Source organism: Atractosteus spatula, chromosome 8 (assembly GCF_055471065.1).
Source record: "Atractosteus spatula isolate fAtrSpa1 chromosome 8, fAtrSpa1.hap1, whole genome shotgun sequence".
NCBI lineage: Eukaryota > Metazoa > Chordata > Actinopteri > Semionotiformes > Lepisosteidae > Atractosteus > Atractosteus spatula.
This window is the reverse complement of record NC_142713.1, coordinates 50,945,486-50,970,777: the sequence shown is the minus strand read 5'-3', so window position 1 is coordinate 50,970,777 and position 25,292 is coordinate 50,945,486. Positions and strand designations below refer to the sequence as shown.

General features: G+C 35.8%; 1 protein-coding gene across 1 annotated transcript; it reads right to left on the bottom strand.

Annotated features, from left to right (window-relative positions):
- Positions 1–923: 923 nt before the first annotated feature.
- On the bottom strand, positions 924–23,330 carry LOC148829776 (F-actin-capping protein subunit alpha-2). The gene is made up of 10 exons (XM_088923057.1): positions 23,261–23,330; positions 13,489–13,552; positions 9,487–9,538; positions 9,024–9,087; positions 8,655–8,861; positions 7,812–7,891; positions 5,577–5,655; positions 5,071–5,142; positions 3,722–3,784; positions 924–1,937 (listed from the first exon to the last, which is right to left on the bottom strand). Exons 1-10 carry the CDS (start codon positions 23,297–23,299, stop codon positions 1,797–1,799), a joined length of 861 nt encoding a protein of 286 aa, XP_088779183.1. The 5' UTR covers positions 23,300–23,330; the 3' UTR covers positions 924–1,796.
- Positions 23,331–25,292: the final 1,962 nt, after the last annotated feature.

Genomic DNA, 25,292 nt, shown 5'->3' with positions numbered 1-25,292 from the left:
TGTAGGGCATGCTCTGACAACCTGTATGTGGATCAATTTGCAATAATCAGTGGTAAATTTAATTTGGTAAGTGCCTGTACAATCTACGATTGGATCATCTTTTGTAATTCACTTGCTAGTGTTTCCGTTTGCCTGTGCCCCCAATTTTTGCATCATCTGCAAATTTAACTATTTTATAATTATTTCAGAATCTAAATTGTTGATATAGATCAAGAAGAGCAATATCCTCTTTGAAACACTTCTTACATCTGCTCCATGTCTCCATTAGAGGTTAAGCCGGTTAAGTTTTCTTAACCATTTCTTAATGCATATATCCATACACTGTGGCTTTTTATGGTTTTGAGAATCAACTTTAATCAAAAACTGTATGGAAATCTGAATTGTCAGTCACTGGTGTTATTTACTGTCCTTGTTGCTTGTTCAATACTTTTTACATTACAAAGACTTTCCCTTTCTAAATCTAAAGTATGTTGTTGGTTTCCTAAAATGTCATTTTGTTCATAATTAACTGTGATTTCCATAACATTACTTAGTTATAGACATTATAGTCTTTACATAAGATTGATTGTTCTATAGAATGTGTAAGGCAGTGGATTTCCTCAGTTTTTTTCTGATTTTATTTAACAGATTAACTGAATAAGCAGTCAAATCAGCTGTATTATTCAGTTCTTAATTAGGAGCTAATGGAAAGAAGTTTCTGAAATCTTTAAGAACCCAGCACTCAAGGACTCAGGTTTATTTATAGTTTATAAATCCCCTTTTTTTGGTTATCTATAACACCTGTTGTAAGGCAACTAAAAAGTCTCTGTTGTAATAAGATGATACAGTTAGCAGATATTTTCACGTTTAGAGTTAACCAGCCACTTATGGATCATGAAAGAAAATGTTTACAGTAATGAAAAAATTACAGAGTCATGTGCTACTTGTTTAAATAGAAAATCTGTCTTTTAATGCAACATAATTGAGATCGTATTACAGTTCATTCCAAGAGGAAATAAATCACCAAACTGACAGACAAGATTTTAATACAGGTATATATTACAATGTGCCTTGTTATAATACAGTCATGTCTGTTTAACAAAAATAAGAACTTGGGGGCCCATGTAATACAAACGTCTTTTTAAGTAGATAAACATAAGCACGTTTTAAGCAATGTTCTTTGTATTTAGCAAGATGAATAAAGATACAGACCTTATCAGTGAAACTTGTTTGTTTGTGTCAGCATGATCATGTTATTTTCAGGTTTTCGAGAACAAGCCAATGCATTCTTTTGCTCAGTAGACACACGATGAGGAACACTTACACATATAACAGTAGCTTAAGTGGTGAAGAGGGTGACTGCTTGTGTAAGAGTGACAGAATATGAGCCAATAAACAAGTTTTTTTTACATTAAAGAAACTAATTTTGGAAGATTCCTATTTTCCTTTAAAAAAGTAAATTCTTAACTACACTTAGAATGGGGATAAATTTAAATAATTTCTATTAATATTTTTATGGGGTTTTTTGCATGTAAAACGTGTGGTCTCACCACCACAATAAAATTGTGTGGCAAAACAAGCATCTTTTATGTATGAATACATTAAAACAATATATATATTTTTTTAAAAGAAATGGGGTAATATTTTAGCAACATAAATTCCAAATGCTATAGTGAATGTTAATGGCATTTGTAAAAAATTCTTATTAAAAGTAGGCATCTTAAGTGTAATAAATGTTTTACATTTTGTGAGACCAAACCTTTCATTAATTTAATTTATACAAGGACAAAACAACAATCCAGTCATGCATATTCTTTTTAGGCGTTCTGCATCTCTTTTCCTATCTTGTAGCTCAAGATCTTGTTCCAGTCAATCTTGGTGCGTGTCACTGGGAGCTGTCGGCGTAAGGCTTTGAAAGTAGTGTCCGACATTGTCTGGTAATTTTCATTAATGGCAGTCTGAAAAATTAAAAAACACATGGTTAAGACACTATTAAATTTTGCATTGCTCTTTTATTTAGTTTCTGACAAATTGTGCAAAAATATACTAATGAACAGATTGTCGTTACACCATTTTTTTTACTGTAATAATTGTAAATTAATATGGTGTCAATTAGCTTCTATTGAGAGCTAAGCATGACAAGTACAGGTAATTGATAAATGTCACTATTGAATGCCTTAAAATCAGAAAGGACTTATGATGTGGTATGATCACCTGTATATATAGAACAGTTGACCAAAAAATGGAAATGCCAATATAAAGTCACATTACAGGACTTTGGGGCCACCATGTGCAGCCTTTATAGCTTGCATACACTGTAGCATATAGTCTACCAGTGTGTGGGTTTCTGCAGGAGGGACACAACACCATTTTTCCATTAGAAAGTCATTCAAATTACACTGGCGAATGGAGGTGGAAATGCTGTCTCAGGCATATACCAGATTATTTCATCTATCCATTTTCTAACCACATCTTCGAATTCAAGGTTGTGGAGTAGCTGGAGCCTATCTCAGCAAGCAAACGATGCAAGGCAGGATACTCCATCCATACACCAGGATAGTCTATCACAGGGCAGACATACAGACGCAAACAGACTCTCACACCAAGGACCAGTTTTCCCATAAGCCAGTTAACCTACCAGTACGTTTTTGGACTAGGGGAGGAAACCGGAGCACCCGGAGAAGACCCATGGGAATACAAGGAGAACATACAAACTCCACGCAGAAAGCACCCCAGGTGTGGAATTGAACCCAGGGTACGAGCACTGCGATGCAGCAATGCCAGCTACAGAAATCTAATAAATTTTCAGTTGAGTTCAGATCTAGTGTGTGATACTGCCATGGCATATAACATCAGTGTCATGCTCATCAGATCTTTGGGATAGGACACTATCATCCTGATGTACACCCCTTGAGGCAGAAAAGAATTGCTACAGCATAGGGTGAAGAGGATCACTCAGTACCATTACATAGGAATTAGCATCGATCTTGCCTTTTAAGCAAATGTGTGCACTCAGTCCACATATGAGCACCACATGTGTTTGTTAAGCACCATATGAGCACCATTGTCTGTTTAAGAACTTGGTGAGGAATAAGTGGTTGCATATCCCTTTGAGACAACAACTGCATGAAGTCCGGGACCCATTGAGTTCAACAAACTTTGGTAATAATTTGAAATGTTTTAACAAGCCTTTTTCTGGAGTGATTGAGTTTTTTCCTCTTCAGGTTTTCACATTTAGTTTTTCCTTCATTTTAAAATAAAATGCATACAAAATTGGATTCAAATCTGGAGATTAACTAGGTACAAAACAATCCAATTTTTATTTACTAGACTCAGTGTTCAGCTAAAAGGCAACTTCCTGTATTATAAAATATGGACCTAACACAATTAGCTTAGCTTATAAAAAACAAATTTTAACATATTGCAATTTTCTACATCAAGGGAAAAAAGTGAAAAGAACACATCAATGCAGACTAACTGGACTTCCAGCACATCAGTGTATTTTACCATTTAAAAAGTTTCGGAAATTCCAGAAGGAAGTGAAACATTAAAAGTACTAATGAGTTTGTTCACTATGCTCTGAAATGGTATAAGTCATTACTTCTTGCTCAAGACTATTACATTATTTCAAAAACTGCAGACAAGGAGCAATTAAGTAATACGTTAGAAAAACGACCATTAAAGCAATACATTTACAACTCTACAATGTTACTTTTGTCAAATGTCATACAAAAACCTTTACCTGGTACTCATTTTCTGCAGCCTCCATGATCTTAACAAATTCCTTTGCAGTTTGAGATTCATTCTAAAATAAAAGAAAAAAATATGACATTCAGAAACCTGTTTAAAAATATTACATAAGGCAACTGGTTTTATGATAAACCCTGAGTATTTAAATCTTTCTTAGCAAACATCTTCCTAAGCATCTCTGTTAACATACTTGTGACACATGAAAAAGGAACATTTGGCTTCTTTTTTCACTTTATCTGCACATTGCCTTTTCTCATTTATTTGAAGATTTCACTGAACCATAGTGGAGATTTGTAAGATACAATGGAAAGCTGCCTGACTTCTTGGGTGGCTGAAGCAAACTCAAAGTGTCTTATTGCACAGATCAAAGCATGATTAATTATTACTGCCTTGATATGAAAATAATTAATAATTTGTGGAGAGAAAAATAGTCAGACCAAATGTTAAATAATAAACTCAGTTAACACTTTCCCTATTGCTAAGTTACTAAACACTCCACTGTACATGCAATTTGTTCATATTTGCATGTTACAGAGTTGCTTAAACTTGGTCTTACCTAAATGACAGAAGCCATTTTTCACTGGCAATTCAAGATTCCAAAAATACAACAAATGCCCCAGAAATATACAAGATGCTTTGGTTACCAACCTATCAACCCCCTATTATATTATTCCATGAAAATAACCGATCAATTTCTAATAAAAGTAATAAACATAAATATAACAGCTATAAAATAATAGTGAGTTGAATGTGAAAAGCTGTATTTACTTGAGCCATATAAAGTCAAACTCACACATCAGAATTGTGAAAGTTAACTGCATATTGCAGCTTATAACTGGGCTTACAAATTTGTGACAAAACTTTAATACCAACACAGGCAAAAACTGAGCCACCGACAAAGATGGTAGTCCACTATATTACTCAAAGAACTCAGAAACTGGCTAGCGGTTTCTGAGAATAAAGAATGTACATGAACTAATGTATATGCTACATCACCAAATAAAAGATGACACAGGATATAATCATAAATCATTATATCATTACTAATTATTTTTCATTTCTACTTCTTACATTTTTCAAACTACTTTTTTCTCCCAAGTTAACTCAGGATCAGACAAGTGCAAGTACTACAAATGTCTTCAAAGTGCCTTGATCTTATTGTTTAAAATAATCTGGTATTCCATAAAATTAGAATCCTAAGCTTCAGATTCTGTTCTTACTTTATTATATGTTAGTGAATTAATTAAACTGAACTATTTTCCCTTTTCTTAAATATATAACTAATCAAGCTGGTATGCGAGAGTCAGACCTATGATACTGAACTGACTGTGACATACTCACAGAAAGAGACATGGATTCCTGGACATCTTTATGGCTCACTAGCTGAACATTGCCATCTTCATAGTAGTGAACCTATAATTAAAACAACAAGCTATTTAAGTCAGGGAAGAATAAGGGTATTGTGATATTTCTGTTTTTCTGAGTCATGCCCTTTAAAGTACATTTTTAAGACAATGTGCCTGTAGTATTTAAAATGGTTTCCAGCATGAATTAAAGCCCGTCACCACATTTTTAAATTGTATAACATACTAGAATTAGATTTTCCAAAAGGTCAGTTCTGCTCTCTACAGACATGCACAAAAAGATCATTATATAATGAATGTATAGAATGTATTAAAAACTCTCCAGGATATGTTACAAGATGTTGCTTGTTCTGGTAATTCTAAACAAGCATGCACTTCTGCACATGATAGACTACGAAACTGGTATAAATGTTTCAAACTCTTTCATGCTGTAAAATCCTGAACCTTGTCAAAACGAGTTACTCAGTATGTTTAAACAGATACCTGAATTTTCATAATTCCTACTACTTGGGTTGTTGATGGGGTGACTGTGAATTTCCATTCTGACCTCCAGCGTCCATTCCTTGAACAACAGAAAATCAGAGGTTTAAAAACTTTAAAAAACTCCAACGTTGATGAAATCCTTCACAGTAATGCTTGTTCTAAACATATCTATACAGTTATACAATACAACTGAAAAACAAAGCTAAAATGCTGGTACCAGTAGACTTATTGAGAAGATCACTGTAAGCATTCAGCTTCTTAGTTAATAATCTAAATCCTTAGATCAGGTCCAACGTGGATCCACCCCTGCTCAGTATTTTTAGCAAAATGTTTGAAGAGCCCAAGAAACCAGCCCATTCCAAAGAGATGATACAACTGGCAAGAACCTAAGCAGCTTTTCTAGGTCCTTAAGGCAGTTAAGGCCTTAAGGCAGTTAAACATACCCAAAAATACAGGTAATTAAAAGAGTGGGATTAATCATGAACTCAGGCTAATCCAATTCTGTTAAATCACAAACTAATTTTCTGCCATCTTAGAATACCTATATTTAACAGTAACCACCAATATGCTCTAACAGCAATCAGAGCACCCTGAGTGAGGTTATTTAGCCAGCCTTCAAGGGGATGGGATAGAAGATAAAGTAGGCCTAAAGTAACGATAAATAGGACACACAATAGAGAATAGGGGGATGGATGATCTCAGAGGAGAGTGGAAGCAGAGCTAGAGAAGTGTTTCTCCTATGTTGTCAAGTATTGTTTTATACTGTATACTGATTTCTTATTTGTGGAATCCACAGGCTAAGGTGCATCTCTTTGTAAGTGATGCCTCGTTTTGAAATAGGAAAATTGGTACCCAATTTAACATTCATTTTCTAGGGAGTTCTGGACAGGATGTTTAATAGGATGCAGGTTTCAATTAAGGTAAATTGCAGTTCAATTTTAGACAGAAGTTGTCGGTATTTCCTGTGTCTGGAGAAGGCAGGACTCTATAAATCTGTGTGTTACCAAAGATGTGTAAATAACTATTAAAATTGTCATATATTTCTGTGGAAAGTATACAAGTATTCAAAACCCTCAAGGACATTGACCAAGTCATCCCAGAGGACTTATTCAGAATGAATAGTGACACAAACCAAAGGGCACCAGGTGGAAACTTAGTGAAAGTGCATTTAAACCCAAGAACTAGAGGCACTTGTCCACCTAACTCATTGTGGAAGTATCAAGCTACTGCGCCATAATGTTTAAGCCAATACACTGGGATTTTTCAAAAAATGGCTGAAGGAGATCCTTGGATCTATTAACTACTAACTACCAAACGAGCTAGATGGGCTGAATGGCCTTCTCTCGTTTATAATCTTCGTTACGTTCCCTGACTTTGGGAGATGTAATTATTAATATCTGGACCTGCTGTTGGATACTGGGTTTGATTATCTCTCACTAAGAATGCCCCAACACATTACACAGTATACTGTAATACATACTATACCACTGCATTAGTAGGATTTAATCATCGCTGGTTATTCTCATCATAGACTGTTTATAGAAAATATATCTTCTAAAGATAACATATTTCATGCATAAACACTTAAGATTGTTTGGCATACATATAAAGTACAAAGAATAACATTAAACACATTGTACTTGTATTACCTGTACTTAAGTTAAAATGGTACCAAGTCATGTGAAACCTGAAGTAAAGTCAATAAATGCTATATTCAAAGGTGATACAACAACTATCAAGGCAAAATAAAAGTACATTTAGGTTATACGTTTGAAGCATTATTTCAGTTATTTAATGAGAATTATTAAGCTTTGGTGCTGTATTTCCCCAGTTCCTTATACTTGGATTAAGAATGTTTCAAAAAATGCCAAAACAAGTTTGTATGACTGATGAGCTGCTGACAGTTGAACCAGCACAACAGACAAATAGCCTTCCCTCATGTGTATAACCTGCCTAATGTTCCATGACAAACAGATAATGGCAATTTCATTATTATTACTAATAGCAGTGAGTGTCTGGGGGTGTCCACTGCACATCCAGGAACCCCTCACAAGGGACCAAATGATCAGTCCAGGATGTACTAGAGCATTGCAATTAAATTATACTAGACTTCATTATTACATTTCATCATTGTTTTCTTTACCTTGGGTTCATACATTATTTTAGTTCCATATAAGTAGTTGTTTCAGTACTTTTGCAGGGATAAATGGAAATATGAGAGAAGGTAAAACTTACCAGAAATTTTTTGGTTGAAACTGATGGCACTCAATACATACAATGATAGTCTGATGTCCATCAATAGTTTTCCCATAAACCTAGAAGCAAAGTTAACTTGCACAATGAGTATTTTAATAATAAAACCCTTCTATTAGCAACAAATATCTAAATGTGCAGATACTATAAATATGATTCCATGTATAAATTGTGATTGATTCTTATGAATAACTGTACATTCAAGGTGAATTAACAAATTTCAGGAAGAAGTGTCAATGTCTCGAATTAATGTCTCCAACTATAACTTGCTAATGAAGTAAATGAAGTCTTACCCTCCTCAGCAAATATACTATGTAAATAGAGAATGACATTTTTAATTTGAGATTACCAGATAACTTCAAATATCAAAAAGGTGGTACTGATAAAAAGCATTGTACATACGTAGGCTTGCAATAAACCACTTAACATCAGGTTTGTATCCACATAAAATCTGGGGTTTTAACATGTGTTTTATAGTAAAGTTATAGTGGAATTTATTTAAAATAAAATTAGCTTTTCCCCCAAAATAAACACATGCGAAACATACAGATGTATAGAGATAGAAAAAAAATCTACTGGGTGAATCCCATATGACCAATCTACAGAGAAAAAGACTACTGTTCTGTTTGGTTTCTAATGACTTATTTACTCAAACACCATGAATAAAATGTTTGGATTTCCAATTCCTTATAACATAAAAGTTCTTTTTATCCGTAAAGTCAATGAAATGAAAGCTGAATATTAAAACTGGCTGAAATACTTGGTACATGCGTGAGCTGAGAGACTTGGATTGAAATGATTCAAAGCACATGAGCTCATACTCACAGTGCACATCCCGTTGGGGTAATGCTCCTTCACATAAGCCCTGACCGCACTGTCCACAGCACTCCTCCAGGACTCCACAGCGTTATCTACATCGTGAGAGCGTGGGTCACTCGCCTCCTTCCGTAAGTGGTCAAACTTGAAGGAAATCTTGTTCTTTGGATCCAGGATTCTGCCATTTCCCAGATCACCATGTTCTGTTATTAAGACCTGTGAAAATCAACTTTCAGTTTATCATCAATTTGTCACAAAACAGAATTAAACATGTGCTTCCTACATTTTTTCTGCTAATACAGTGCATCATCGATGTGCAAGCAAAACCATTTTAGTGGACAAGACATTAATTTAATTAAAGTCCGCTTTTTTTCTTACCTGATCATCGTACCCATCGATTTTTACTGGAGTAAACTGGTCCACATTGTACTGTGCAAATGCACTACAGAAAAAAAAAGATTTTCAAAATTGTTACTTTCAGCTTTAAAAAGATACAAGAATGGACTTAAAATCAAAAGAGCTTATCTAAAAATATTCAATTTTAAGTTTTAATTTATTAGCATATTCAAGTGATAGGTTTCTGTATCACATAAATAAAAAACCCTAGTTACAGATTGTGGAAAACAAAATGATTTCATTTGTTATTTTTAATTTTAGGAACATTATTGATTCTACTGACCATTAAAGCAACAAATGTGTAAATGTGATTTTAATAAAAAGAATGATGTGGGACAGCTGATTAAAAATGCATCAATATACTCACTGAAAATGTTAAAACTAATAAGAAATCTAATTTTTGAAAGAGGTGGGGTGTGAAAATGCATAAGCTATCAATACTTACTGAGCTGCACCTTCCCTGAGAAGATTATCATTGTTAAGCAGCAATCGCACATCTGTAAAAAGGAAAATGTTAAAAATCACTAGAATATCAAAGTGCTATTGTGATTACACAGTAATCTAGGAAAAGCACCTCCTTACCAAAGGTTTAAAAATGGAGAATCCTAAAAATCAGATAGAAAGCACTGGAAACAGTGAGTTTAAAATCAAAGGATTTCAGGACAAGGATCATCAAGGTTTTTTCATGAGCTAGGTGGCTCCTGAGGCAGTAAGGTATTCAAGGTAATTCAGTCCCATGTTCACAATTTTGCTCTATATACTGTCAATAAAACTACTAAACATAAATCATTAAAACTGGTTATGACTGCCTGCCAATTGCATTTTAGACCAGTCATCTACAATCCTGTTGCTGGGAAGGGTAAAGAGATGTGTTTACTTTATCTAAATCCCAAAAAGAACCTTTAAATACACAATATAACTGATCATAAAAATTATTACTTACGATTACTTTTTTTCTTTTCTTTTAAACCCACCTCCACCCCCACCCCACCCCCAACTTTGGAGGACTTTATTTTTTTCTCTCCGTTTTTTTTCTTATTAGACAAAAAAATTCCTACATTCACAAAAAAATAAACACAACAAGAAAAAAAGATTAATTCAAAAACTTCCTACTGATATTCTTACCAGTGCCATTCAAGTGAGTCTCTAACGGGCCCCAAGCATTCCTATACTCATTAAGTTTTCCCTGTAAATTATATGAAATCTTTTCAAATGGGGAATGACTTAAAAATGCGAATTTGAAATGTTTCCTTCTGATGCCATGTGGAATTAAAATCATATCTTACTATTCAATACCTATTTGTGCCAAAACACACCCTACCTCAATTTCCTGGCTTGACATTTATTTACCTAGAATGGAAATGTCTCAAAATGACCTGAGGAGGGTTACAGTAAAAACTGTCCTTTCATTCACTGACAAGTATATGGCAAAAAAAAACACAAATGCAATATAACAAATTTGTATTGTGTGTTAAATAGTAAATGCAGGATGTATTAGCAACTAATATATGGTAACTACAATTAAATATGCATATAATTACAATGGTTACCAAAGTCTGTTTATCTACTTAGTTTAAAGACTTAAGGCTTTTAATACTCTTATTTCTGTGTGATTTGTGGAACAAAAGTTGTATAAACATCACAGTGGTGCGCTAAACTATTTATTGAGAAAATCAATGTTGTTGACAATGAAATTTATCAAAAATCAAAATGAGACCATGCTGTTAGAACAGGACAAAAAAGTAACAGCAAAGGAGCTAAAAAAAGGTATGGAAAATATGCAGAGACTTCTTAGTAATAATGTGCATCTCTGTTAGTCACATGCAAAGCAGAGTAGATGTATGAGCACATTAGTCAGGTCGACTTTACCTCACTGTGCATACACTGAGACTTAAAACAGTTCATACTCCTGTGTGAAAGAATACCCAAGCCAAGAGGACCATGCACCCAGCTCCAGCCACTGGTTTGGTCACAGCTAATACCTGTTAGTGTGGGTTCTGAGCAAAGAAATTTCAAAAGTCGACAGTAAGACTACAGTAAGAAGCAAAAGATTTTTTTAACCAAAGCATAACAATGAAAAAACTGTAAGATTTATTTCAATAAAGACACAATAAGAGAGGGAATGAGGCTGGTAAACATGCAGGTTAATATTGATGGTAAAAAAACTATGCACTGTCACTACATAACCGGAATAATAGATTCTAACAGGTAATAAATGTACTGAACACATTGCTGGGGTACTGCACCTATCTCTTGATGAGGAAAATGTTAGGTTGGAAGATTGTTAGTTCAGTTGTTTAATATTGTGATGTAAGGGCTGTGGGGTCTAAACAAGCTACCCAGCTTTGTTGTTAAACATGTCGTCTTTCAAGAAAAAGCAGGATGCGATCCTCCAATCTATTAGCTACTGAATGGGCCAGATGGCCCCCTCTACCATCTTCAACCTTTTCTGTATTTATAAGACATAATACAAGCAAATATGCTTTCTATGAGAAGCAAACTAAATGTATTTTTTCACCTCTTCATGTTTTAGAAGGAGTGGGGGCAGTGAAGAGATGGGAACTAAAACATTCTGTTCAGCATAGTTGGATTATGATGAGAGGCAATTAAAACATGGAAAGGCAGCATTCAGAATACCAAGTCTATCAGAAGTCTTTGGTGTATCAAAATGCTGAAAAAAAATTGTTTTCACCTACAGAAAACAAATAAATGCCGAACGTAATGTTAAAAACCATCCAAAGCAACAAGACCGTCAACAAGAAGACTTTGACAGTCATTATGCCAAAGCAGGCTAGTCATGCAATAGACGTCTGGAGCCTTATAACAGCTGTTTTCACACTGCCTGTAGCAGAATGACTTATGAGCTAGACCCTCAATTCAGAACAAACGACTATTAATATCAATCGCACGTTGCTAGCATCTCCTGACTTTAAGTCCATTAGGAGGTCTCAATACCAGCTTGTGGGCTGTGTAACAGTGGCTGAATTTTTAAAACAACAATATCCTGACGTTTTGTGCTGAAATTAAAGAAAATTTAAGATTTTTCATTCTTGCTACACCATAATGTGCAATCTCTCACTATGATTTATATCTTAATGATTATTACACTGGCCACACATTTGTTTTTGAAGTTCATTACAAATTCATCATTCGTTGCAATTGAAAGGGAACACGAAAAAATTTTAGAAACATGAATGTTCAGCTTGAACAGTAACATTTCTTTAGTCTATAATCAGCTGAAAGAAATGTAAGAAGTGGGAGGCTGACTTTGACGAGATCTGGGTGTTGAAGCATGAGCGATATGCAAGGGCAACACAGAGGACAACACATTCTGTATACACAAATTATAAACTGAGCCCTGGAGATGGTCTGAGAAGTTTTGGGTCTCTGAGAATGTTCTAGAAGCTTCAGGAATGCCTCTCAGGCCTGAGCAATACGAGTATGCAAACTGCAAATGGAGAAACTGTGGATGAGGAGGTTGTGGTGTACGCATTATTATTATTATTATTATTATACAAGTTATTATTTTTATTACGACAATGTAGAGCATACTAAATAAACACAAAGAATATCCCTGAAGCGGGGGTACAGATTTTTGTCATAACGTTTTTTATTTGAGTACTATGGATCCTCACTTTGCAGAGGTTTGAGATCCTACTATAACAGTGTTAAGGGAACTCTGGCCCCAATAGGGCTGAAAGGTATTCCACTGATTTCTAAATTTAACAATTTTAATTTAACAATTAATGGATTTAACAATTAATTTCCCACAATTAATGTGGGAAATGGAGTTAGAAATATAAATAAAGAATGTTGTCATGATAAAGAGAAATAATGCTTTTGATCTCTTATATCAATAGAAGTGAAAGTGAAGGAGAACAAAACAAGTAACAGTGAGCATCTGTGTCAAGTGCCACTGGTGAGTGCAAATAGAGAGGATATAACAGCACCAGTCTTAACACCCGCTGTAGGGGTACTATATAGAGTACAAATGAAATTAATGAATCACCAGAACCAAAATGTTTCAGAAAACTCCAATGGCAGTTCCATTCTACACAAATCAACTCATCTGCATCTCAAGTACTGCACGTGAGTTTGGTTTAAAATAAAACATTATTCAAGCTCAGACTAACTTTTATATTTCTAATGTTAGCTTATCATAATTCAATGACTATTATTCAGTCCCAGATCCGCAGTAATTAAACCATATGACGTCACTGGATTAAATCAGACCACGTTATCTAACCCACGTTATCTAAAAAGACTGGTGTACTGGAAACTCTTGTTCACTGTACAAAAGTAATCTGTAATCTTTAATTCAGTGTAATTATCTGAACTGTCAATAAAACTAAAAACTTTTGAAAGGTGCCATAATACTGATGCTGGACTATTATGGATAGCAAGATGCAACATTTCTCGTGTGCAAAAATGTTAAATCCAAACTCACCGTTGAAAACTTCATTGAATTCTCCAGGAGGAGCATGAATGACAAAGTTAGCAGCTATGCGAACCTGCAATGATACCAGAAGTGAACGTTAAAATACAACAGGAAACCCACTGCAACAGTGTGGCCTCACATACTGTAGTAACTCTCTACATATTTTTATTTCTTGCTTGAGTCAAAACCATTTATTATAGCAAGAGCTGTCTTGCCATTAATAAGTTTTGGAATTCAAATTCAGATCTGAGCACTGCAGAAACATCCTAATAATATTGTTTCCATTTTTTAAATCTATATTGTGGAAGCAACTACTCATGTACAAACTAATATAAACTACATACAGGGTTTAAAAATTAATCTTTTTAAAAAATAAAAATATTTTATTAAGAACTGTTCTGAAGTCTATCTTTACCTGATGAAAATACACCTTCTTAAAAAAACAACAAACCATGTAATTACTAAATCACTATTGCATTAATTTTGTTATCTATGCAACATTAGATTGGTCTTCACGTGCATGAATTCAGACTATATAATGTCAAGAAATCATGGGGCGCTTGCAGGTCAGTCTTTGGGATCTTCATAAAACTACCTGCCTCTGCAGTAAGCGATGCTTTAAGACATCCGCTGTAACTCACTGACTAGCTCTATCGGCACAACGCACACCACAGCAACCATCGTTACCAAAAAGAGGTACCTAACCAAGAACATTCTCCAAATCAAAAGTCTCTGAACAATATAAATGAAAATAAAATGGATTCTACCAAATTTCTGGTCACAGGAATAATAAAGGTTATTTACTAAAATTCACATTTTATACATCAATATAATTATCTTTCTAGAAAATCTTCAACGGTTTATTTTTTAAAGACAGGAGGCTATCACCGCTGTTCTAACAAAGTACATTAATTTTCTTAGGCACCAGGGGGAGAATGTTTTCATCTGTATCTTTTGTATGACATTTATGTTTGAACCCAAATAAAATAAATTTAAAGAATTAACCTATTCAAATGCTGTAACAGAAAAAGAGGCAAAAGAATATGGAATGTTCACTCAAGTGCTTTCTCTTCCTTAATTTGTAAACATTTCTTTATATTAAATACACTCAGCCCCGACATTTCTTCACAAAGTATCTTAGAAAATGTCTCGGTCCTGTCACTCACTGGAAATGTGATTTTATGTGATCCTTGAAAAGGGTAGCAGAAAAAAAAATGAAAATCAATAATTTGCCTGGAAGAAGGCAAAATTACATTATTGCCTCTCATCTCAAGAGAAATACGTACAGCCTAGCGTAAATAAAAATGGATTTTCAACTGTTTTGTCCACAAATTTTACTGAGAAGCTTCTGAGCACTTCCTGTTTGCAACCACATCTGAAACTGACAAGTGTTGCAGTGACAAGCTCTCCCTGTGCTGTTCATTACCATACATGGGCATGAAAATGTGCAAGAGAATCCCTTGAGTTGCCTGAGCCCCAAGGCAGACAGACGTCTTGCTGGATGTGGTCTGAGTGACAACTAGTTGCTGCAACTACCTTTTCCCTCACGAGCATCATTCATTTCATATCTGCAGAGGCTGATTAGTCCACTGATATCACAAAAGAAAACAATGTCAGAAATAATTCATGCTTATCTTGCACTGAGGGTAAAGCCGCACTGTAAACAAAAAAAAATGCTGTAAAAATTAGATATACTATAAACCCTTGATTTAACTGACTAATTGGCGGGGAGGGATGAGTCTGTTATTGCTGTTAAATCACAAAAACAATTATATGAGAGATATATACACATATGCCTTCTGGGTTTTTAACTTATTTTAACAATTACAATCAACAGTCAATAAAAACTGTTCATGTGCCGTATATATGTATGAAATTCACTAAAGCACATGAAACTAAAACTACAACCACTGTAAGCAAATGAGCTACCCTATAGTTTGCCATTGATATTCCCAAATTTTAAACCTATGTGGTATTTATTTTTACCTTGTTTTATTATTAATACATTTTGCAGGGAAAGTCCGATATTTCTTAAAAACAGTGTTTGTCAGTTAAACCTGGAGTTTTATGTATTTGAAAGATATGACAACTCATTTCAATACTGATACAAGAACAACTTACAAAACATACAAGTATTTGTTATAATACATATGGACTTTTCAATTTTCACTAAACACCATGCTCTAAAGCATGGTGCACCATCCTGCTATTCAATGTGCTGCCTACCAAGAATTTCTCTCTCGTTTACTGGACTTTTGGAGGCTTTTCAGTCCCAAACCTAGGCCGTGAAACGGCTTTCAGCACTCACACTCGAAAAGACTTTCAGTACATCAGCTCTACCTGCGCTTTGATTTAAGGATTTCCTTGGTGGAACATTCACTTTCTGTTGTAAATCTGAGTTTTCTCTTCTTAAGTTAGAAGTGCTTATAAAACTCATCTATTTGCCTAGATGGATTTGTGAAACCGGGCTACCAGTTTCACAAAATGTATCATTTCCCCGAAGGTTGCTTTTTTACTTAGATTAACCCGAAATGTCATTGCCTGTACAGTACATGTCAACTGCTGAAGCAGGATGTCCGTGCTGGAAGACAGACCGTGCAGCCTCCTCCTAAACTCACAGTACCAGCTCAGATCTCCTCAAGCCCCAGAGAGCCATACTCTGTACAACAAGTTTTAAACATCTGCCATGGACCCCTTACTGCTAAAATCCTGCCAGCTAAAACTACTCCCCTATTAAGAAAAAAAAAACATTGTATTCCATGTTGTTTATCATGTGGCATAGAAAGCATCAAAGAACTGTTTTAAAACATTTCCTCTTGAATATGGTTTTAGAGGAGATGGAGAACGGAAAAAAGTTTTTACTTGAGCCCTAATCCTATGCATGTAGAGTCAAACTGGGAAATGAATAATGGGAACAAACATTTCTTACTCCAGTAGTGTTAATAATTACCAATGGTCCTGTATGAACTTCAGTATTGTTAAACAGATTTTATAATACTTATATTACTTATGATGACACTGCCTTAAATGTCACATAAGGGAAACATACAGAACATTTTGTAATGCATATTCCTCACTCTGGTTTGTTGTTAGGATACCGCTAACTTTAATTTAAAATGAAAAGCCTATTTTTAATGTACAATTCCCAGTTCATTTTTTTATATGTGGAGGTTTTAACAAGTCACCGGAAACAAGCACGTACTGGAGATTTAGTGCCAGCAGCAAGAAAGATACTTCCCACACCACAAGCCTACAAGTGTATAGGAAGTCACAGGGGTCACTGTATCACCAGCAGCCCTGCCAACCAATCCCAATCCTACCCTCAGCAGTGCTCAGCCAATCATGTGCCCAGTTGGGCCTGCTGGTCACAGCTGGCTAGTCACATGACTCAGGCTTGAACCCTCAACATTGGAATCCTTAAGTGCAACCTGCCTTTGGCAGCACCTTCACTGGGAATATGCATTTTCTTAACAATACTCCTTCAGCATAGGCGATTAATTTTAAATCCCAGTTTTAATTATATTTACTAAAGGGATTATCTTCAAACAAATTCCCATCATATCAAAGGCCATTATCTTCTGTACAAACTTTCAAGAGTAGTACACGTGTTCAGCCTTATTGTCTGTCTTGTCTTTTAATTTGGTTTGGAACAAAACTTTTTTTTCCCCCCATATACTATGCACTGAACTTTGCCCTCCATGTTTTCTAAAATGAAGTTAGAAAACAATCACCTCTGTTAAAAAAATTCATTGACAGCTCTTGATCCTAAACACAGAATGATGCAAGCAGAAACATACTTCCACTTCTTGTTTGGTAGTGTAAGTACTCTGTAAACACTTCATGAATTCCAAACTGTTGTGAGTCTCTGAAGTACTCTACAGATGATGTATCTGTGCACCTGAAATAAATGTTAAAAGGCTAAAACAAACTGTTTTTTCCAAAAAATGAAACCTTCTTAAAACACCAAATATGCAAAATATAAATAACTCCATTCCAAAACAATTTGATAATTTTCCCATGAGAGCTGCACCATGTATATGTACCCTACTCCATTATAAATATACAGCTGCATTACCAGCACATGTGGAATTTGATGTTTTGTTTCTGCAAATCTGTTGACTTTCATACAGACAAATCATTTACTATTTCCTGTCAGATCAACTAATGTATATTTTGTGTAAAACATCATAAGTTGATGTTTTGTGTGAATAGCACATCTTACACTGGCAGGAGAGTGAAGTATTTGCTCTCCTTGTAAAACTCTTAACTCTTACGCTCGAGCTTTCAGTCTTTTCTACTCTAAATCTGAGTCAGGAAGTGGAGTCCATCCTAGTTCATTTGCATAAGTTCATATTTACTACTACAGATGTTATATTTAGACTTTTCAAGGATTTGGCCTTGAATAGTTTGTAAATTGCAATTATTCCTTGATAACCACAAAAAAAAACGTTCTTTGTAAGCACAACTAAATGTTTGATCCAAATTCATCAGCAGGGATCAAAAATACTTTCCTACATATAAGCTACAGATGAGGTAATTTAGAAAATGGAATTTAATGTGCTTTTCTTTTAACAGTTATTTAAATGTAATGTAAGTCTGTACCTATTTTTTGTAAAACATTAAAATGCTTATTTCTTTATAATCTGATGAGAAATATTAAATACAGACAGTCCATTATAAAAAGGAAAATAAAGGTATTATAACTGTAAACATAGGTAATGTAAGAAAAAGGGTGTTTTATAGCTCCTGGCCCACAAAAGTGCGCATTTGGAGATCAGATTGTGCCTGATCTCATTCAATGATTGTACTCCAGGCACTGTGAAGGTCTCAGAGTGACAAAAATGTGGATGGCTCAGATAGCGCTCACTTCACGAATGCACATACTGTCTCTTGACTTGCCTGTCCTGGTAAGAACATCCTATCCAAAAAAGCTGAGTTGACCAACAATTCTCAATTCCAATTTTTACTAAAAGCCAGTAACACCGCAATACCCGCCAAGTTTGATTTACAAGACAGACAGACTAGTGGCTGGAACCACAGGTTTATGGATCTTTGCGCATAAGACATGCACAGAGTGTGTCCCAAATTTTATATGACTAGATAACTAAAATGGTTGAGAAAAGTCACTGTTTATTTTACCTTTATTGTCATTCCAAGATCATTCTGAGTCATACTGAGGTATGTCATACCTTATGTTAAAAACTGGAAAGGCATCACACAGCCAGCTAATGTATACAAGAACTGAACCTCTTCGTCAGTGACACCCAGTTATAAATATTTCACCATGTTAGCTTGCCCAGAGGCTGGTAGTTGTAACTGGAGCAAAAATGCGTCATGTCTTACAGGTCAAATGTAAATGGAATCATTATGGTACAGACTACTGCGTAATTATATTGTAAATTGAAAAGGCATGAATCATTATTTTTTTATGTTGACATATAAAGAAATGGTATTTACTTACTACCATCATCACTTTCTATAACTATATTTATAGGTTTGGAAAAATGTTTTACTCTTGTTTCTTATTTGTTATGTTTAAGAGAAAAATTTAAAAAATATCTGAATAGTATATTTCTGGAAAAACTCATGACGAAAGTGTTCCTTAAGGTATGGAAGCAAAACGTTCTGTTCTACAACATTTATTCCTTTGACCATGCTAAATAACCTTCTATTTGAAAACCTGTTACCCATTCTGTCAAAGGGGTCCTTTCTGATGCTTCTGATATATTATGCCACAAAAGGCATTTTTCAAAAAACAAGTTCCAAATCTAAACCTCTGCTCTGTTAGCAGAGAACAGGCATGTTCACACATGATCAAATACTTGATACTCAAATGCTCCCTTTTCTTTTGTCTGGAAGCCACGCATTCTTTTGACATGAATTAAACCCATACAGGAAATAAGGCAATACTCTGATTTTAATCTTAATAATGCCAATTTGCACAAATGATTAAAAACTCTGCTCATTCTTTAAGCATATTAAATTTTATCACCTATTCATATGCAATATGATTAGAAGCTGTGAGCATCTACAATTTTAATTTAACCTCTATTAGTTTACAAAAACGTTTATCCTGTGGTAGCGTTTACAGTAGAATTAACAATCATGTAACTAAATGGGAATTAAACTTGTATTGAAAGAATACCAGAAGACGGACACAGAAATGCCACAGACATTGTAAGGTGAGTTCACACAAGCATGCTGGGACATTTCTGGTAAGATTCCAAAGACAATGGCAGAACACTTGTTCGAAACAGCAGGGGGTAATTCTCACAGGAGGACAGATACACTACTGTGATGGCAAAATCAATGAGTACCATCATTTGACTGATACATCTATATTAATGCCTGAATGGAAAAAAACAAAAGCAACACAATAAAAATGTTGTTCATGAATATCGCTATTTCCAGAATACGCCTCTGCACGTTTCCACAGGAAGAAACATAGCAAGGTACCAACTCTTATCTACCCAGTCTGGAAACAAACTCAGCTTTTGAGAGGGTACAAGTTAGGATTGCAGGAATGTAACCAATAGCCCTTACATTAAAAAAATTGGCCAGAATCAGTCTTCTTCTGGATTACAAGGATAGTGTAAATGCATCTGTAGTCAGTGTTTGGTTCGCTGCTACATATTATGGAAGAATTGTTTCCTAGTGCAGTAATCTGTCTACCACAAATGCTAAGCTATATGGTCTTAGTTATAGTGAAAGGTCTCTCTTAAAAAAAGACCAACAAAATTATGGTAAAGACTAGATATCCTAATCATATTTAGCATGTAAGAACATTATATTTTTCTTAAAGGACAGAATCTTTCTGCATACATTTTCTTTGAATTTGAACTAGTTTATCTGGTTAACACAAAGGCAGGATGAGGCCATTCAAGTTAAATTAGGTACAGCTTGTGTTCAATTAGACTATGTGCAGAATTGCATTATGTGACTCGAATTAATTTCACACGGCACTGAGACAACACAGCTATTGACATTCTTGATGACCCAGTTACACCAAGGGTGATCTGTGGAGTTGTGTTTTTCATCTCTTATTCCTGTTATTCAACAGCAGAATGTTATGAAATATGGCAAGGTACCCTAAACATGGCATTCAAAAATGTGTGGGCATAGTTTACAAAGGATAAAACACAAAATAGTCACAGCAATTGCTTCAGAGAAAAAGTACTATAATCAGCCAAACTGTTCACCACCACTGTAGTCAGTTACATCATGCTATTTAGTGAATGATTTAGCTTTAGTGAATGTTTTTAGTGGGAAATTTCCATCACTGTGGTGACTGTTACATTTCTGTAGAATATTTTACCTTTCATTTCCATACTGAAGAGTCGCAAATGTTTTCAGGTCACTAATGTGTGGTGTTTGTTGTTGCTGAAGTGACATTGCTGCACTGAAGGATTGTGAACTCAACAAAACGTCAATGCCAAGACATTAACCCCTAAGTGCACAAGATACAAATAATAAAACTGTTGGCTTCTGACAAAAAAAAAACTTCAGTCACCAATGAACTATCCTTCTAATTTTTAGCCATCACTTGTTTCAGTTTGACTTTCAATCACCCCACAGAAAAAAACAAAACTTAACAACTAAAAGGCTAAAAAAACAAGTGGGCTTGTTCATTAGTCAGCAACTTAATGTAGATTTAATTTCACTCAATGAATGTTACAAGTCTCCACAGCTGGTTTTAAAACTCTTGATGTCATATTAGTAATCTTAATCTTTACAAATAAAATCTTACAACACAGATGTACTAGGTAATGAGGGACACTGTACTGTGCACTAAACAGTGATACAATGTGATCAAGAATTTATATTTAATTCTCATGCATAATATAAAATACAGTCTTTTAAAAACTTACAGCAAAGCACCTTTGCCTCTCTGATGTGTTTTATTCGAAAGACTGCAGTATTTCTAACTAGTCTGAAGTAACCTTAGCACAAGTATAAATCTAGAAGTGTTACTCCAGCTACAGCATTATACAAACTGCACCAATTTCTTGGTGAAAAGCCATAAATAGTACAAAGCAACAGTTTGGGGTGATTTTACAGAAACAAACGGTTATCATATACATCTTTAATGCACAGCAATGCAATTTGAATAACTGATTTTAATGTGCACAGATTAGTGTTCTTTTAGATTAGATTTCGATTAATATTAACAGAGATGGACAGAGCTGGACAGAGACGGGCAGCCAAATGCATTCTGTGGTATCTTAAATGTTTATTCAGCAAATTCACTCACTGTTTTTATTTCAGGCTACTAGCAGTGTTGGTTAATCCCTAAATAATACTCAGTGTCATAAAGACTTTTCGGATAAGGGGAGGTGCGTGTGATGCTCAGAGCCCAAAACAAAAAGGTACTAAACTCCTTGTTTTGTCTTGTCTCATACTGTGACTTTACATTCATACCAGATGATTCAAATTCTTTATGGGAACTAAATGGCTTTTTAGTTCTCTTAAGGGCAACTCCAAATGAAGACCTGACAACTCAGTCACTGCCAGGATTCTTAAACATGTTGTTTATTCTACATTTATTACTTCGGACTGACATTTCCAACATCCCACATGGGACAAAACATTGTGCATGCACTTTGATGTCATGGAAAAAAAAATGAAATCATCGTCTTAAAAACTATTATAAATGCATGTTAAAATATGGGAATTTAAGAGAGATTAAGCGTGAAAAGTTGGGAATCCATAAAAATAAACCCGGAAAATAAATACCTTTAACAGTCAGATGGATTCTTGTTTTTACAATACACTGCTGAACATCTAAGAACTTGTCATCTTGCATTTACAATCCTACTGGTGAAGCAGGCCAATATAATCTAGTTTATTTCGAATGATACATCACTGACTGCTACAAAAAAGCCGGGAAGTCTGCTTTATAGCTGCCCACATTTCACAATAAATAACCAGGCCGCGTTAAATGCATTTACAATCCAAGAACCACATTGTAAGAGCGAAATATAGCGAACTCCGCTTCCAGTGCCCTAATTAAATGGATGCTATCACAACACATGCACCGCATCATTTCTTGTAAATTGAGGGGCTGGGAAGTTACACAACTCCGCAAGTATAATCCGGCAGTTACCTCTGTACCATTTACCTTACTTCAAGTTTTTTTTGTTTAGTTTGCGAACCATTATTTCGCAGCACCCTTTCCTTACCCTTGTACCCTAGAGGCTGCCAAGCTTTCCTGAGGGCCCGTACAGCTGCACAGCGGAGAGCGTCCTTACTAACTTCAACAGCAACATTGCAATTGGAAAACCTGCAGCACAGTATGGGGCTTATTCCTCCCGGCTCTGGTTCTCATTGTGCAAACTCAAGCAGTAATAAGCAAGCAGCGCCAATGGCAACAGGGCGTGTACTAGTAAATACATATCCTGTATGTGAGAAATGGTCACAGAAAAACAGGTCGGACATAAACTCAAATTGTATGACAGAAGGATAACAATGCAAACTACCGCTTTAGGAACTGGAGCAACTATATGGAAACCCATTCCTATTTTTGCGATCGGACCGTACAAGGAGTCCCCGTTTGAGATTCGCAGACAGAAACGGAAGTTGGGCAGGGACTGCTGAGCTAAAAATAATAGACTAGTGCAAGCCTAGAACCCAGCGGCCTGTCGCCTACTTGTAAAGACGAACAACGCCATACTTTACCTGAGCACCTACGTATATACAAGAATCGGAGTGAAAGACTATTAAATCCTGCATCACTCTCTGTCCTAAGCCGTGACACCAACAAAAGACATTCCGCATCCCCTACCTTCTCCTCATCAGATAACTGCTCCTCATGATCCGCCATCTTTCCTTCCGGCACGACGGTTCACTGAAGCTCACCCTGACGTCATCAGAAGGGAGGATTCCCACACGGGGCTCGCGCACTGCGTACGGGGCTGGAGAGCGTGCACAAGGCGCGCGCCTACTGTAGCAGCGAGCGGCAGCACAGCCGGTTCTGATTCCGGTCTTTCTGAATCGATGGATTATAATATAACCCTGCAAACCTTCAGTAACCATTCTGCAACGCTACAGGTGCTGATAAAACGAAAGGTCCCGATAGCTTACGTGTTAATCAGCACTAAATAAGTGTATTATTTGTTCTTTATTGACCCCATCAAAATAGTAGACAAATGTTTCACTAGTCGGAATCAATTCATCAATTTATATATGTGTATGTATTTAATTTATCACACTTCAATCTTAAAATGCTGTGCCTTTCAAACTGCACCTCCCGAGAGCAATTTAACACCTTGGCGCAAGTCTTAATTTACCACTGCCAAAGACAGCGACAATCTGTAGACTGAGCCGAACCCAGCGCTTATTATCTGATGAGGTTTTCAGATATACGGTTAGATCTGTTCTGCCGAAAACTCGGTTGCTTGTTAACACTGCCACCCTCTGTTCTGTTAAATATATTATTTCTATTGACCTTTTTTTTTTACCTGGTTCGTCTCGTATCGTACACATTGGTGTAGAGCTCTTAGCTAGGTTGTTTTAAACTAGTCTAGTTAAAGGGTTATTGTTAATAAACGTGTTGTAACTGTTAATTCTAAAAGTCCGAATGTATCGTGTGTTTCAATCAAAGCTAAAAAATAATGTCCTCTGATAATACACTAAACGCCATCTCAACATTCAGTCATTCATCGAAAAAATAAAGACAATTTGAGCATGTCAGCATTTTGAAAGAACAATTTTAGTTAGCTTTTTGTGTAAAATTCTTTTGCTCAATGTAAATAAGCAAAGCGTGTTATATTTAAATGAGGCTGCGGGTTTAGTCTTTTACTGGTTATGGTTTTGTGTGAAATGATTTGGACAAATCGCAAAATCCGAAATATCCAACAGGATACCCCTAAAACAGACAAAGCGACGAAGCTACTGTACGTAATCAACTTGCGAATTGAGCTTGGAAGGTACTACTGTACGTGACAGATGTCGTATCCAATTCAGTATCCCCTGGAAATCTGCATTCCCCTACGTCATGCATATGTGACATCTCAGGGACGCATGATTTTTCTCATCTTCTACATATAAAATGATGTACAGTATATGTAACGCATAAGGACAAAAGATCCATATAGCCTCTGTGTGCTTTCTTTCGGGTTCCCGTGACTCGTGTAAAGCTAACTCACAGCTGGGCTACCCACTGAAGCTCAGCAGTGTGAGCCTGGTCAGTACCTGCATGGAGACCTCCTGGGAAAAGCTAAGGTTGCTGCTGGAAGAGGTGTTAGTGGGGCCAGCAGGGGGCGCTCACCCTGCGGTCCATGTGGGTCCTAATGCCCCAGTATAGTGACGGGGACACTATACTGTAAAAAGGTGTCGTCCTTCGGATGAGACGTAAAACTGAGGTCCTGACTCTCTGTGGTCATTAAAAATACCAGGGTGTTTCTCGAAAAGAGTAGGTGTGTAACTCCGGCGTCCTGGCCAAATTTCCCATTGGCCTTTACCAGTCATGGCCTCCTGATAGTCCCCATCCATGAACTGGCTTCGTCACTCATAGCTGGTGTGCCGTCGCATCATCCCGGTGGAGCTGCACACTGGTAGTGGTGGAGGGGAGTCCCCATTACCTGTAAAGCGCTTTGAGTGTAGAGTCCAGAAAAGCGCTATATAAGTGTAAGCAATTATAATTATAATTATTAATTGGGTAACTTCCCAATGGACCAGATGTAAACATTCTGATGTTCTTAAATGTATAAGTTCTTATATGTATATGTAGAAGTAATGCTCTTTCTGTCTTTCTTAGCAGTGGTTTCCTTTTCTGAGTCCCACAGGCAAATAGACCTCTGAAGATCACAAACTGC

Bases quoted from the DNA above. Each gene is read 5' to 3' on its own strand.
- LOC148829776 (XM_088923057.1), bottom strand. From the start codon at position 23,299: ATGGCGGATCATGAGGAGCAGTTATCTGATGAGGAGAAG. The intron at 9,539-13,488 runs GTGAGTTTGGAT...TCCTTTTTACAG, and splicing joins ATTCAATGAAGTTTTCAACG to ATGTGCGATTGCTGCTTAAC. The intron at 5,143-5,576 runs GTATCTGTTTAA...TTTTAATTATAG, and splicing joins TAGGAATTATGAAAATTCAG to GTTCACTACTATGAAGATGG.